Genomic DNA, 15,131 nt, shown 5'->3' on the forward strand with positions numbered 1-15,131 from the left:
ACCTTCTTCCCCGCTATTTATTTACCCTCGTCTGCAAGAAGCCCAAGTCTAGACAAAGCTGGGTGTGGTTGTGCACATCTATACCCCCAGCATCACGAGATAGAAGGGTCAGGAGGACCTCAAGGTTAGTTTTTGCTAAATATGAAGTTCCCGGTCAGCCTAAGCCACATGAAATCCGGCCTCAAAAAGTCAGTGAGGAAGTAATAGTTTTTAAAATATATAAATTCCAAGTTGGCATAGTAGCAACTGCTTTATCTTAGCACTTGAGAGCAGAGGCAGGAAGACCAGGGGCTTCAAGGTCATCCTTGGGATGTAGTGAATTTGAGACAAACCTGAGCTGTATATAATACATGAAACTCTTTCATAGAGATGAAGGAAAAGGATACTCACACAAGACGTGAAAAACTAAAGCCCTGATAGTCATTAGGAACAAAGCCCGAGCATGGGCAGCACGTAAGTACGTGCTGATTTGATTTGTAATGATGGAAAGAAAATAAGGTTAAAATAGCAGCCCAAATAGGCTCTTGAATCAATATTTGTAATTTAACAGAAAAGACAGACAGCCAGACTCCTTGTCCCAAGAAATCCCAAAATATCACCGGCTGTCATCTGATGTACTTACTGGCATCATCTATGAACTCAAATTCCCCTCCGAGTTCAGAGCTGGAAAAGTGATACTGATCAGGATCTGCCAGAGCGCTCAGCAGGATCAGCAGGACCACGGCATTGATGATCTGCGGGAAGAAGAAGGGGGTAAGACACCCAGGCCAGAGGGTCGGACTACCCACTACCTATGGGGGGCTTCATGTCTGCAGCGGAGCAAGCTTGCAAAGGCCCCCAGGTGCAGGACACCCGCCAACTTGGAGGCAGCTAAGCTGGGAGGAGGCTCGGTGGGTGAGACCTCCAGAATCCACTTAAAAAGCACAATGGAGGTGGGGCAGAATGGCTCAGTGGGGAGAGGCACTTGTCATCAAACCTCATAATATCAGCATGAGCTCAATCCCCAAAATCCACATGAAAGAAGAACCAAATCTTGAAGGTTGGACTTTGACCACCGTTATGTGCACCTACACACACACACACACACACACACACACACACACGCAAATAAGTACAATTGGGGGAGGATGCAGTGGAGGACGGGATGGTCAGGTCCCTGGAACTTATTGGCCAGCCAATCTAGCCAATCAAGTGAAGGGCCTTATCTCAAAAAAAAAAAAAATGAAGGGGGAGAACAATCAAGGAAAGACACTCAAATATTAACTTCTCACCTCCACACGCGTGCCCAGGGAAATGGTACAAGACCAACAACACCCCCTGCCCCAGGCTCTCCCTGAGGACAGTGCCTTTAAAATCACTAGGGTTTAAACCCAACCTACGTACGTGGAAATGATCTTCACTGATGCTCCCCACCCCTCTACTGACCCTTTCAATCCCTACAAACCCTCTCAAGTTAATCAGAGCAGTGCAGAGCGACCCCCGTTGTACAGAGGAGAAAGCTGAGGCTCGAAGGTTAAAAACACTGCTCAAATCAGAAAGTCAGGCTGTAGAGGGGATTTGTCAGGAACTTGATCCCAAACACAGCTTCATGTCTTCCGCTAACATGTGTGACTTCATTATCCCTGGGCTCACCATCTCCCTCATCCCCCACGCCCCACACCCAAGTTAGGAAACACGAGTGTGCTCTGGTTTACTCCTCTCAAAATGGAGAGAAAAAGCCTTTTCCTAGCCCTAACTAAAGCACATCCCACTGTGTGGACGTATCTATCACAAGAGATTCGAGTTGGTGGGTAAACACACTACAGAAATGTTTAATACGACAATCTCAAGAGATTATTTTAGGATTTGTTGTACGACTTTCATTTTTTTTTCCTTCTTCTATTTTCCACATTGTCAGATGCGGTCTGATGAGAAAAGCAATTCCTGAACAAATTACACACACATGATCAAACAGATACGACAAGCAGGAGCTTAATGGCATGGTAGGTAGAAAAAGGGTCTCACATAGCCCTGGCTGGTCTTGAATTTACTGCCCCCACCCCTCTAGAGTGCTGGGGATCAAATCCACAGGAGGCAAGACTTGGCAACCTGATCTTCATTCCAACCCTATTTTTTTAAAGATTTATTTATGTATTATATATGTGATGCTCTATCTGCATGTACACCTGCACGCCAGAAGGGAGCATTACTTCCCACTACAGATGTGGCTGCTGGGAATTGAACTCAGGTCTTCGGGGAGAGCAGTCAGTGCTCCTAATCTCTGAGCCATCTCTCCAGCTCTCCCTTTGGCGGGAGCAGGTTCTCACAGCTGCAGTGGTGCATGCCTTTGATCCTAGCACTCAGGAGGCAGAGGAAGACAAGTCTCTGTGAGTTCAAGGCCAGCCTGGATTACAGAGCAAGTTCCAGGACAGCCAGGGCTATCAGAGAAACCCTGTCTCTAAATAAATAAATGGAAACAAAAAGCTAAGAAGCCAGGCTGTGAGTAGGCTAAAGCCTCCAAAATACCTCTTGGGGCCAAAGCTCAGGGATACAGTATGTTTAAAGACAAAACCTACAGTTTACATCGGTGTTAGGGGATTGGGGGGGGGGTACCCTTACAACATCTGTCTTTTTGCATAGCTTAGCAGTATTTTCCAGATAACAATTATTTTTTATTTGCACTTCCTCTAGCCAATTTAGTTTTACATTTTAGTTTGCACAAACATTAATTATTTCGGTTAATATGTCTAAACCATGGTGAGGGTCATAGTCCCCAAAGCAGTGTTAAGGAGGATGTGGCTGCTGGGGAGGAAGGCTGAGCAGCATCTAGGCAGATGCCGGCTGGGGAGATGGATGCAGTTACCTTAGTGATACCACAGTCATTGCTGACACGAGGATGAGGGCCTGAGGCAGGGACTGTGCCAGGTGGTGGAGAATCCTGAAGGCCAAGACGGGAATGTGGGGCTTCCTTCTAAACAGTTCATCCACAAGACAAGGGGTGACCGGTCAGAGCCCTCTCACTCAGGAGACCCTGCTCTGAGCTTCTGCTGACATGGATCAGGTCTTGGCCACTTTCTAAGTGTCACATCTCTGAGGAACTGTCACTCCATGTGATGTGGAGTGGTCTTGGGTGCTAGGCAAGTGTCGTGGAGCCAGAATCCTCAGAGACACAGTCAGTGACCAGATGCAAGGATGACGGCAAGAGAAGCAACAACCCTGACTTCAAGCCTGGGTGAGGCAGCATCCTGTCACTACTGGAACAATGGCTGGGAAGGCGATACGGCTCCACATGATGCCACGTCAGGTAACCATGGTGCCGGCTGCTCCACCCGGCTTCTAACCCTTCTAACCATCCATGCCTGCCCTCTTTCCAGCTTCCCTCCCAAAATCTTGACATTCCCCTTGGCGTCCAACTTCGGGCTATTTTGCCCCCAACTCAAGCGCATAGCCCGCTAACTAACACAGCACGCTCCCAGGTGCTGTTTTTTAGTTTGTGACTCGGGCCCCAGTGCCGAGTCCGAGACACACTCGACCAAACAGGCCCATTGTGCCCTGCCTGCTCTCCAGAGCAATTAATTTATCCCTGCCTGCCTTGGCTAAGTTTGCAGCGGAACCCCACTGCCTGAATTAGCAGAAACTCAAGTACCTGCGGTTTTGCAACAAAAGCCGCCACAGCTGCAGATTTGGTCTGATACAAAGTGACTTGGCTGGGTGGTGGTGGCGCACGCCTTTAATCCCAGCACTTGGGAGGCAGAGGCAGGCGGATCTCTGTGAGTTCGAGGCCAGCCTAGTCTACAAGAGCTAGTTCCAGGACAGGCTCCAAAAATAGAGACCACCACTGGCAGGAACCGATCATTGCAGGTAAAAAATTTTTCTTTTATAAATAAAATGTCTGAACACGTTACTGTTCAAGAATTTAACAGTTTTTTTAATTGTACCATGTGGGAGATTTTACAAGAGGTGTCTATGACCCCACATCTATGGATCCTTCTGGGATTCGTAGTTTTCATTGGCATTAAATGGTTTGATAATAGAAATATGATAAAGTCTTTACGAGACGAATCCAGGATTCTTAAGGAAGAGATTGAACGCTTAAAAACAATTGAGAATGACAACAATCTTCTCAAGAATCAGTTTGAAGTTCTCCAGGCTGATGTTAAGGAGAAATTCATTACTATGGAAGAGGGAACAGTTGATTTGGATCGTAAGCTTCAGTCCCTTTCTGTAGGAACTGAAACATTAGTGGCTGATATTAAGGAGAAATTCATTACTATGGAAGAGGGAACAGCTGATTTGGATCATAAGATTCAGTCCCTTTCTGTAGGAAATGAAACATTAACTGAGAGAATCAAAACTGCTGAATGTGACAATCAGATTTTGTCTAAAGCTTATGACAGATTGGCGGAAAGATTGTCAATACAAGAAGGCACTGTTTATGCCATAAAAATTATGTCCAAAGATGAGATGTTATCTCTAACGGACAAATTTCATACATTAGAATCCTCAATGACGGCTTTGGAACATAATTCTGGACAGGAGATTCAGACATTGCAGAAGGCAATGGTGAATAGAATTGAAAAGATTGAGGAATTTCTAAATTCTGATGAAGAAGAGCAAAGGGTAGAAAGGCAAATTTTAACTACATCTGTGGGCAAATCTCTCCGGGACAAATTCCACAAAGCTCTACCTACAGCTCTACCTGCCTTTCCAGTAATAACAACAGAGAAGGTGATTGGTTCCAAAAACCCTAAAGTCATCAAGGAGGATACATGGGAGCCTGTCCGTATGAACGACCTCAAGGAAATTAAACAGGTTGTCATGACTTTTGGGATGCAAGCCTCTTTTGTTAAAGAGATGCTAAGATCTTGCATGACAAGCAGAGCAACCCCCTTGGACTGGCTCCAGCTGAGCTCTGCGGTACTTGAGAGTGGACCGCAATTGAAATGGAAATGCTTATTCAGGCAAGAGGCTAGACTCTTAGAACAGCAGGAAAAAGCGAAGGGAGTTGACATTTCCCTAGATAAAATTCAAGGTGAAGGGCTCTTTTCCGACCCTCAGGAACAAGCTAATTTGGATGAAAACACACTCTCCATGTGTACTACAGCAGCCTTAAGGGCTTAGGACAGGGTACAAGACCCAGGACAGAGAATGGAATCATTTGTCAGAGTTAAACAGGGTCAGAGAGAACCCTTTAGTGACTTTTTACAAAGATTAACTAAGGCTGTACAAATAGGGATATCTGACCCAGAAGCAAGACGTATAATGATTGAGTCTTTGGCTTATGAAAATGCAAATGTGGAATGCAAAAGGATTTTGGGCCCTTTAAAGCTCAGATCAGCACCCTTGGAAGAATGGGTCTTACATACACTCAATGTTGATACATTTGATTATGGCACTGAAGCATGGGTAGAAGAAGCAATTTCCAATGGTAAAAGGAGACACCAGAATACCAAATGTTTTAACTGTGGCAAAATGGGCCAAATGAAAAGGAATTGTAGACAACGGACTTTCAGAAATAATAATAATAATAATAATGCATCTTTCAGAAATAATAACAATAATAATGCATCTTCTAGAAATAACAGAAATAGGAGGACTCAGCCTTCAGGTTTATGTAGAAGATGTGGAAAAGGCAGACATTGGACGAATGAATGCAGGTCTACAAGAGATAGACAAGGCAACCTGATAAAGACGGGAAACGTGAGGAGGGGGCCCACAAGCCCCCATGGCAAACATGGTTCAGTCATTTCCAGTTTCTGCAGAGAACGTGCCTTGTCAGGACAATTAGGAAGCCACATGCCTACTGTTACAAGCAATAATGATCAGAAAGATAAGTTACGTGTGTTTTGGCAAACTTCTATAAATGACCAAAGACCTAAATTGAGAGTGTGTGTAAATGGCATTTTTATTACTGGCCTGCTGGACACAGGTGCTGATGTAAGTATCACTACCCCAGAATCTTGGCATCAGTATTGGCCTCTTCAGAATGTAAATGTTAAGCTCCTGGGAACTGGAACCCTATCTCGAGTAAGGCAGAGCACGAGATGGGTTGAATGAATAGGGCCAGAGGGACAAATAGGAAAATTAAGGCCATATAGCAAATATTGCAATGAATTTATGGGGTCATGACCTATTACAACAATGGAATACCCAAATTAACATTCCTGCTACTTCTAGAGCCTATATTTCTGAGAATAATATTAAAAGATATTACAAATGGAGAAAACCGGCCATTCGGGCTGTACAAGAACAAGCAATTGCTGTCCCTTCAGAGATACCAACAGCCTTGCCTCTAAAAGTGTTGACTGAGAAACCAATATGGACAAAGCAATGGCCTTTAGCTGAGGAAAAGTTACAGGCTTTAGAACAGCTGTTACAAGAACAATTAGATGCTGGACATATAGAAGAATCTACCAGCCCTTGGAATTCTCCTGTATTTGTGGTTAAGAAAAAAATCAGGTAAATGGAGAATGGTGACAGATCTCAGGGCCATCAACAAGGTTATTCAACCTATGGACCCTCTGCAATCTGGAATTCCTTTGCCCTCTTTATTACCAAAAGGATGGCCTCTCATAGTTATTGATTTAAAGGATTGTTTTTTCACTATACCTTTGCAAAAAGAAGATAGAGAAAAATTTGCCTTCACAGTGCCTACTTATAACAATTCTCAACCTTCAAGGAGGTACCACTGGGCCGTCCTCCCCCAGGGTATGTTAAATAGCCCCTCCCTGTGCCAATATTTTGTGAACCAACCATTGCAAATAATACGCAAGAAATTTCCCAAATCTATAGTATACCATTACATGGACGACATTTTGTTATCCGATTCAAACATGGATACCTTGAACAGACTGTTTGAAGAAATAAAGATACTTTTACCTAAATGGGTATGCAAATTGCTTATTACTACAGATGGCGCCCAGACGTGTGGACAACTGAATCCACTGAAAGCCTGAGAAAGCTTGGGAAAGAGTAAAGCATGTTTTCTTGGTAGCTGCAATTTCTCGGGTCTACTCTGCTTGCCAGAGGCAAGCAAGCGCTTTCATCTAAGAGAGGCTTCCTGACTCAGCTTTAGCTGCAAAGCTTGCAGCTCTTAAGAGGTCCTGCCACGAAAAGCTGAATGCATGCTTTTCGGTTTTCAGCCATAGCAGGAAAAAAGCTGCGCCGTTTAAAAATGCTGGCTTTCTGGGCTGTTCTGCCAGGGCAAACTCTGACTCTTTTACGCAGGTGGTTTGTGCAGCTTGCAAGCACAGGCTGCTGAAGATCGCATGCTGGCAGGGACCTTGAAACACCATAGAGTTGTGGCTATAAACATGTCTACAGCCAGTACCTCAGCCATGAGGCTGGAAAGCTAAGGAATGGGCTGGATCCAGCCGGCAAAGCCACGGCTTTAGTCCTACTGATATTGCTCGGTACATTAAAGACTCATGTGGTCAGAAAAACAGAGATACAGTAAAGAGAGCGTCAAAGACAAAGAAAAATTTTAAATTATTTACAGTGTTAAAATATATGCAGACTAAAAGTTAAAATTCTTAAAGTAAAAAACAAAAATAAGGAAGAAAGAGAGTAGTTGGGTGTGGTAGTACACACCTTTAATCCCAACACTTGGGAGGCAGAGGGAGATTGACCTCTGTGACTTCAAGGTGTGGTAGCACATGCCTTTAATCCCAGTGCCTAGAAGGCAGAGACAAACAGATCTCTGTGAGTTCAAGGTGTAGTAGCGTACGCCTTTAATCCCAAATGCCTGGGAGAGCGGAGCATGAGAGTTCAAGAACAGCCTGGTCTACAGAGTTATTCTAGGTCAAAGATACAGAGAACCTGTCTCAAAAAGCAAAAAGTTAAAAGTAAAAATAAACGAAATAGAGGTTAAAACAAAGCTGTACAAAGATGGAAAATAGAGAATTTTGATACTGTATGCTATTATGCTCTCTTTGAATTGTTTGAATGCTGAGGAAGGAGCAACAGATGCCAAAAGATATTTGTTTATAAATGCTGCTGAACTAATCCAACATAGATATTTTGAAAATGCCTTGAATTTGAAATTTGGATCTAAGGACATGATGCTTTGGAAAGGACTTCCTTATTTTGTTTTCACAGAGGATGAGATCCTGTTATTTCTTCTATTCCAATATGGTATGATGGACCATGCCCTCCTGAAGTGTTGCTGTGAACATCTTCAGAAAATTGCTTCGCTCAACTGCCAACTGAGATGAAACTAGCACACAGGTTATACCATGAAAGACCTAATTAACGATGCCCCCATTCAGCAGGAAGCAGTTTGGGGAGAAAAAACTGCGCCCATATTCCCAAATATGGTTTATAAACATTCTTTAACATTTAAAGGGGGATATGATATAGATATGAATAATTTGTATTAGTATAGATTTTGCTTTATTGATAGAGATTTACGGTCAATTTTGTTATATGTATATGCATATTTCTGCTATTGATTAAGATATTGTGATTGTGTAGTTCATTAAAAAATGTAATGTATATTTAAGAAATATAGGTTAATGGATAATCATCATTATAGTAATTAAGTAATAGTCAAGCTTGTAGTCATGTTAGTTAGATTTTCTAGATATATAGAGATATATTTCAGATTGGCATTTTTCATATCTTTCAAAGACTACGGAATATACTATTTAATGTTTTAATAATTTAGGGTTTTTCATGACAATGAGACACTCTGCTCCTGGCAGCACCAATCTACTTCAAGAAGAAGATGGGCATCGAAGAGGATCCTTATGGAGTTTGATAGCCATTTGGGCAAGAAACTGCTCTTGCCTGGACTATTGCATAAACTGGACACAGAGAACCCACAGAGAGAGGACTACTGAACTTGCCTAAAGGTGAGATGATCTTTCGGGGTTCCTGATTCATGAAAGAGTCTGCAAGACATTCTTCAGGACAAGCAGATAGTGACTGCCTTTAAAATTTCCTGCTTTGTGGAAATGTCTGCTGAAAACTATGGGCCTGTAAGCTGAAGATGGATGCCCCAACGGTACAGAGGAACTTTGGGTGACTGTCCAGGCAGCGAGATGTCTCTGTCATTTCTAGTTGAAAGTTGCTTTTTTTTTCTTGTTTGCTTAGGTAATATTGTATCTTTCTGGAGTCTTTGATGGAGTTAAGAATAGTTAGTTATAGTTTTCCTTAGTTATGATAAAGATTATTGTAACTTTTACTTGATAACTGTTTTGTTATATGTAATTTTGCTATGTTAAGGTTAAAGCCTTCCTTTTTTTGTTTAAACAGAAAAAGGGGAAGTGATGTGGGAGTGTCATATATCAATCTGTTGATTTCATTGGCTAAGTAATAAACAAACTACTTGGACTCATAGCTTAGAACATAGGTGGGTGGAGTAAACAGAACAGAAGGCTGGGAGGAAGAGGAAGTGAGCTCAGACTCGACAGCTCTGTGCTCTGGAGCAGAGACGCCATGCTCCCCTCTCCTGGGCAGACGGGGATAGCTCTGCTCTCTGAGGCACATGCGATGAAGCTCCAACCCAGGATGGACGTAGGCTAGAATCTTCCCAGTAAGACCGGTGCTCACAGATTATTAGAGATGGGTTGATCGGGATATCAGAATTAGCCAGTAAGGGCTAGAGCTAAAGGGCCAAGCAGTGTTTAAAAGAATACAGTGTCAGTGTAATTATTTCGGGTAAAGCTAGCTGTGCAGGCAGCCGGGGTGCTGGGGACGCAGCCCCACCGCTCCTATTACTACGTCCCCTCTTGGTCCATGACTCTCCTCGGGGTTTCACAAGAGTTCTGCTGGTTTGGTGTGTCCTCCTCTCTCCCTAGAATGCCCTGCTGCTTGACAAGGGCGTCCAACCCTTCTCTGTATCGCAGGCACCGCCCAAGCTTGGCAGCCTCCTCCCCATGTCCCTGTACTTTGGGCAGTAATTCAGATCAAGGATCAGTGGTTGAGGTTGATGAGATGGCTCAGCAGGTGGAGACGCACATGCATCATGACTTGATGACCCGATTTGATCGCTGGCAGGAAAAGAACTGACTCCTGAGTCGTCCCCTGACCCTTTTCCGTGTCACAGATACACACCTCACAACCCACAAAGACAGAAATAATTTTTTTAAATGTTTTTGAGAGACAAGGCCTTATGATGCAGGCCTGGCTGGAACTCACGGAGATCCACCTGTCTCCTGAGGGCCGGGATTGAAGCCATGCAGCAGCACCATGCTGGCTTAAATTATAAATTAAATTATTAAATTATATTAAAAGGATAGGGTGGCAAGCTCCTTGCACATCCAAATGACTGACAATAACAACAACAAAACACAACTCTCACTTCACAGGCCTAAGAGATAGTTTATTCTGGAGCCAAATATGAATGACTCCAAATTAAGTTTTATAACGACAGAGCAACAACAAAAACTAAAGGACGCCACTTTCACAAACCCTGGTGGAAACATCAGGTAGGTGGACGGAGAAAACAGGGACATCTCAGCTCTAAGCCTCAGGGGCTAACATCTTTCGCCTTGGGTTGGTGGGAGCCTGAGGTTTGTCTGTACTTCCCAAAGGACTCCCTAACCGTCAGAGATGTCGGGTCACTACAGAGGCAGGTAATAAACAGCTATTAAGGAGGCTAAAGATGGCTCTGGACTAACAGCATTCTTGCCTCCCCACAGCCCTGAGGTTGTAAGCAGATAACCAGCCTGTAGGAGGTTCGTGGGAGGCGTGGTTCTTCCCAGGAGCCCTCCTTCAAGTGACTCATCCCATGCCTCTTCTCTTCGAGGGGTGAGATCTTCCTAAGAAAATCTGTCTGACTTGTCTTTTCTGTTTTACTACATAAAACCTCAACAGCTGGCCGGGAATTTGCACCAAGGAGGGAATGAATACAGGAGTATCTATGAGAACTTGGGTTAACACAAAGAGTGGGGGTTCATCTTGTCATGGCAACTATTAAACACTGTCAGATGGAAGAGGCCGGATACAAGCTAAAGCCCCCAAAAAAGTGGATAAGAACTTCCTGCAAGAGAAGACAGACGCCATTAATTAGATCACCAATTCTGACCAAGAGTGAACTATCCGCACAAACGAGAGAACTCAATAGTGCTAAAACTTGCCAGGAGCAGATTAACCACAGCTCATCTCAATGTGAGCGACCTAGCAGGGACATCCTAGCTCTTTTAATTGGCTCCCTTGCATTTGGGCTGTGTCTCTTTCAGTGAGGTGGGTACCAATTATTCCTGTGCTGTCACACTTTTGTTTTTCTTGTTCTTAATGAATATTTCCACATGTAAATAAACTTAACTTCATCTGTCTGATTACTGAAGTGGTGTGTTAGACCCTTGTACACTCTCCAGACACCCAAAGTTCTTCCAGCCTTAAGTCGCATGTCATATCTCAGACAGCACACCAGCAACCACAAGCTGCACTGCCCAAGACCCTCAACAGAGCAGGGCATGGTGATGCCACAGCCTTTGACCCCAGCACTCCGGAGGTAGAGGAAGGCTGATCTCTACACATTCTCAGTGAGCTCCAGGTCAGCTAGAGCTACATAGTGAGACTCTGTCTAGTCTTGGGGGGAAGAGAACCTCAATAAGAAACCTTAAAAACACATTCAAGCCTAAAAAGACGACAACCAAAACGTGTGAACTTTAGAAAGTTGAGTCCAACAAGAACCAATCCTGACACCTACAGCAAAGACGTGACACAAAGAAACCTGAACAAGAGCACAGAAGCAATGAACTCTCCCTCTGTACAACACTCAGGAGCCAGGTCCTCACCCAGGAACCTCAGCACGAAAGGGCACCTGTCATGAAGCTTGACGACCTGAGCTTGGCCCCCAAGACCCACAGGATGGAAGGAGAGAACTTGTGCTCTGACCCCCGCATGTGCACCCTGAGCCCACATACATACACACACGTGCACCCTGAGCCCACATACATACACACACATGCACCCTGAGCCCACATACATACACACACATGCACCCTGAGCACACATACATAAACACACATGCACCCTGAGCCCACATACATACACACACGTGCACCCTGAGCCCACATACATACACACACATGCACCCTGAGCCCACATACATAAACACACGTGCACCCTGAGCCCACATACATACACACACGTGCACCCTGAGCCCACATACATACACACACATGCACCCTAAACGTACATACATATACATACATGCACCCTGAGCCCACATACATACACACACATGCACCCTGAGCCCACATACATACACACACATGCACCCTGAGTGCACATACATACACACACAGTGCACCCTGAGCCCACATACATACACATAACAAATGAATGTAATGAAGAATTTATTATAATCATGTTGTCAACTGTGAATTAAAAAAGTTTAATGAGTACAAAATATAAATAGAATCAGATTGACCTCTATGGTACCTATTAAGAAAACAGCCAGGAACGAGAGAGATGGCTCAGCAGTTAAGAGCATCAGCTGAGCCGGGTGGTGGTGGCACACGCCTTTAATCCCAGCACTCGGGAGGCAGAGACAGGTGGATCTCTGGGAGTTCGAGGCCAGCCTGGTCTACAGAGCTAGTTCCGGGACAGGCACCAAAGCTGCAGAGAAACCCTGTCTCGAAAAACAAAACAAAACAAACAAACAAACAAACAAACAAAAAAAGAGCATCAGCTGCTCTTTCAGAGGCCCTGGATTTGGTTCACAGCACCTACAAGGCAGCTCACAATCACTTGTAACATTCCAGGGGAGTCAAAGCCCTCTTCTAACAGCAGTGGATACTGCACACATGCAGTGCAATACATACATACACACACACACACACACTCACACACATACACACACACTCACATACACACACTCACACACATTCACACACATACACACACACTCACACACACACTCTCACACACACATACATACACACACACTCACACACACACACATACACACACACAAGGGTTATATACATGCAGACAAAACACATACACATAAAGTAAGTCTTTTTTAAAAGAAAGCCATATTCCATGTGTATTCACTTTGATAAATGTAACATGTACATTTACTTTGATAGTTGACCTATTTACATTTTGTGTACTTTACTATATATGTGGAATAGTCATAGGAAAATGGTTACCTAGTGTCTGTATTTAAGCTTCCCTGGTGCTCCTTGATGGTGATTACCAAAGCTCTGCTCTTCCCCTGATAGTGCTAGTTTGGCATAGCAGGGAAGGGTATGGGACAATACAAAACCCAAACGTCACGTACATCCCACCCTCTAAAGCTTAACTCAGCTCATATCCTTTGTTGATCACGGGTGGCCGGGGTGTTATCTTAGGGCTAACTCCCAGTTTGCAGAGGAATGCTTTGGTATTGTAAACAGAACAGCCAGTTGTGAAGCTGAGTAACCCACTGTTAAAACTTAATCCTTAAGCTGCTGAGAAAGCTGCCAACAGCCTGCTCTCATTCTCCTAGGCTCACAACTTTGTACTTCTTTATTTCCACATTCCTATTTCTGGAATCTACATTTCTTTTTTTATATATATATTTATTTATTTATTATGTATACAATATTCTGTGTGTATGCCTGCAGGCCAGAAGAGGGCGCCAAACCTCTTTACAGATGGTTGTGAGCCACCATGTGGTTGCTGGGAATTGAACTCAGGACCTTTGGAAGAGCAGGCAATGCTCTTAACCGCTGAGCCATCTCTCCAGCCCTGGAATCTACATTTCTATATTCTTATTCTTGGACTCTTCGAAAGTGAATTAAACCCACAGCAGCTGAGGGAGGCATGCAGCCCAAAGGCTCCACAGAAAGGTGCTGGCATACCAATACCATACGGTAATGTGCTTTGAAATCTTGACAGTATCAGACTACCTGGTGAAGAACTGACAGGTAAGAGAAACTCCAAGCTGGGCAGTGGTGGTGCACACCTTTAATCCTAGCACTAAGGAGGCAGAGGCAGGGGGATCTTGAGTTTGAGGCCAACCTGGTCTACAGAGTGAGTTCCAGGACAGCCACTAAGGCTGTTACCGAGAAACTCTGTCTCAAAAAACCAAAAGAAAAACTCTGAGAGCAAAAACACAGTATTGAGACTCTCTGGTATTCCTGTGAATTGGACAATAAGTGCAGGTGAAGCTTGTGCTCCAGGGGCTACGATTCAAAAGACAGTTTGGTGATGAGTTAAATTGACCCGCTAGACAGCTGTGAGCACATTCACGAGTCGGGTTAGATAGGAGAAAATCCTCCCCTCAACAGACTGTGTCAGAAACAAAAGCAGTCAGAGACAACAGAATTACATATTCCAAGGTAGGAGGAAGAGGAAGAAGAGGGAGGAGGAGGAGGAAGAAGAGGAAGAGGAAGAAGAAGAGGAGGAGGAGGAGGAGGAGGAGGAGGAGGAGGAGGTGAACTGGCCTTGAACTCACATACCAGGAGGACCTGGAGCTCCTGGCTCCACCCAGGCTAGGTTATCTCCGTACCTAGCTAGGAATGCCTACCTATATATTTCTTCTCTCCTCTTCTCTTCTCTGCCCCCACCTTGTCTCTCTCACTCACTCACTCAACAGCTTCTCCATGATAAAAACGGAAAAAGAAAAAAAAATTTTTGGACAAGACTAAAGAATTTGTCCCTAAAATCTTGTAGTCAAAAACTGAAGTTATAGCCGGGCGGTGGTGGCGCACGCCTTTAATCCCAGCACTCGGGAGGCAGAGGCAGGTGGATCTCTGTGAGTTCGAGGGCAGCCTGGTCTACAAGAGCTAGTTCCAGGACAGGAACCAAAAGCTACGGAGAAACCCTGTCTCGAAAAATCAAAAAAAAAAAAAAACAAAAAAAAAAAAAAAAAAAAAAAACTGAAGTTATAGCTGGGTGGTAGTGCGTCTTTAATTCCATCCAGCACCTGGGAGACAGAGGCAGGCAGATCTCTGAGTTCAAGGACAGCCAGGACTACACAGAAAAACACTGTGTGTGGGGGGGGCGCAGGGGAACACCTCAAATTATGAAACAGCTTAAGGAATGAAGTGGCAGACGTGCTTACCAGACCCCCACGTCAACAGGGGAGTGTCTAGAATGTAAAGTTTTTTGTGACCCCTCAATAGGTCATCTGGGTTCTCAAGATGCCGCTGGTGGCGTTCAAAGTCCCTACAGGCAGAGCTTCCTGAGTGATAAGCCCAGTCACTAGCTCA

At 44.3% G+C, this 15,131-nt stretch overlaps 1 protein-coding gene across 2 annotated transcripts in view; it reads right to left on the reverse strand.

Annotated features, from left to right (window-relative positions):
- Laptm4b (lysosomal protein transmembrane 4 beta) overlaps window positions 1-15,131 on the reverse strand; it is a 56,101-nt gene that overhangs the window by 20,291 nt on the left and 20,679 nt on the right. For both annotated transcript variants that reach the window (XM_041637600.1, XM_041637599.1), the window contains exon 2: window positions 623-734. In XM_041637600.1, the coding sequence (XP_041493534.1) occupies window positions 623-734 (112 nt within the window). The remainder of the gene's footprint in view (window positions 1-622; window positions 735-15,131) is intronic.

This window comes from Microtus oregoni, unplaced genomic scaffold (assembly GCF_018167655.1).
Source record: "Microtus oregoni isolate MIOR12 unplaced genomic scaffold, Mior012 000053F_ref0000044, whole genome shotgun sequence".
Taxonomy (NCBI): Eukaryota; Metazoa; Chordata; class Mammalia; order Rodentia; family Cricetidae; genus Microtus; species Microtus oregoni.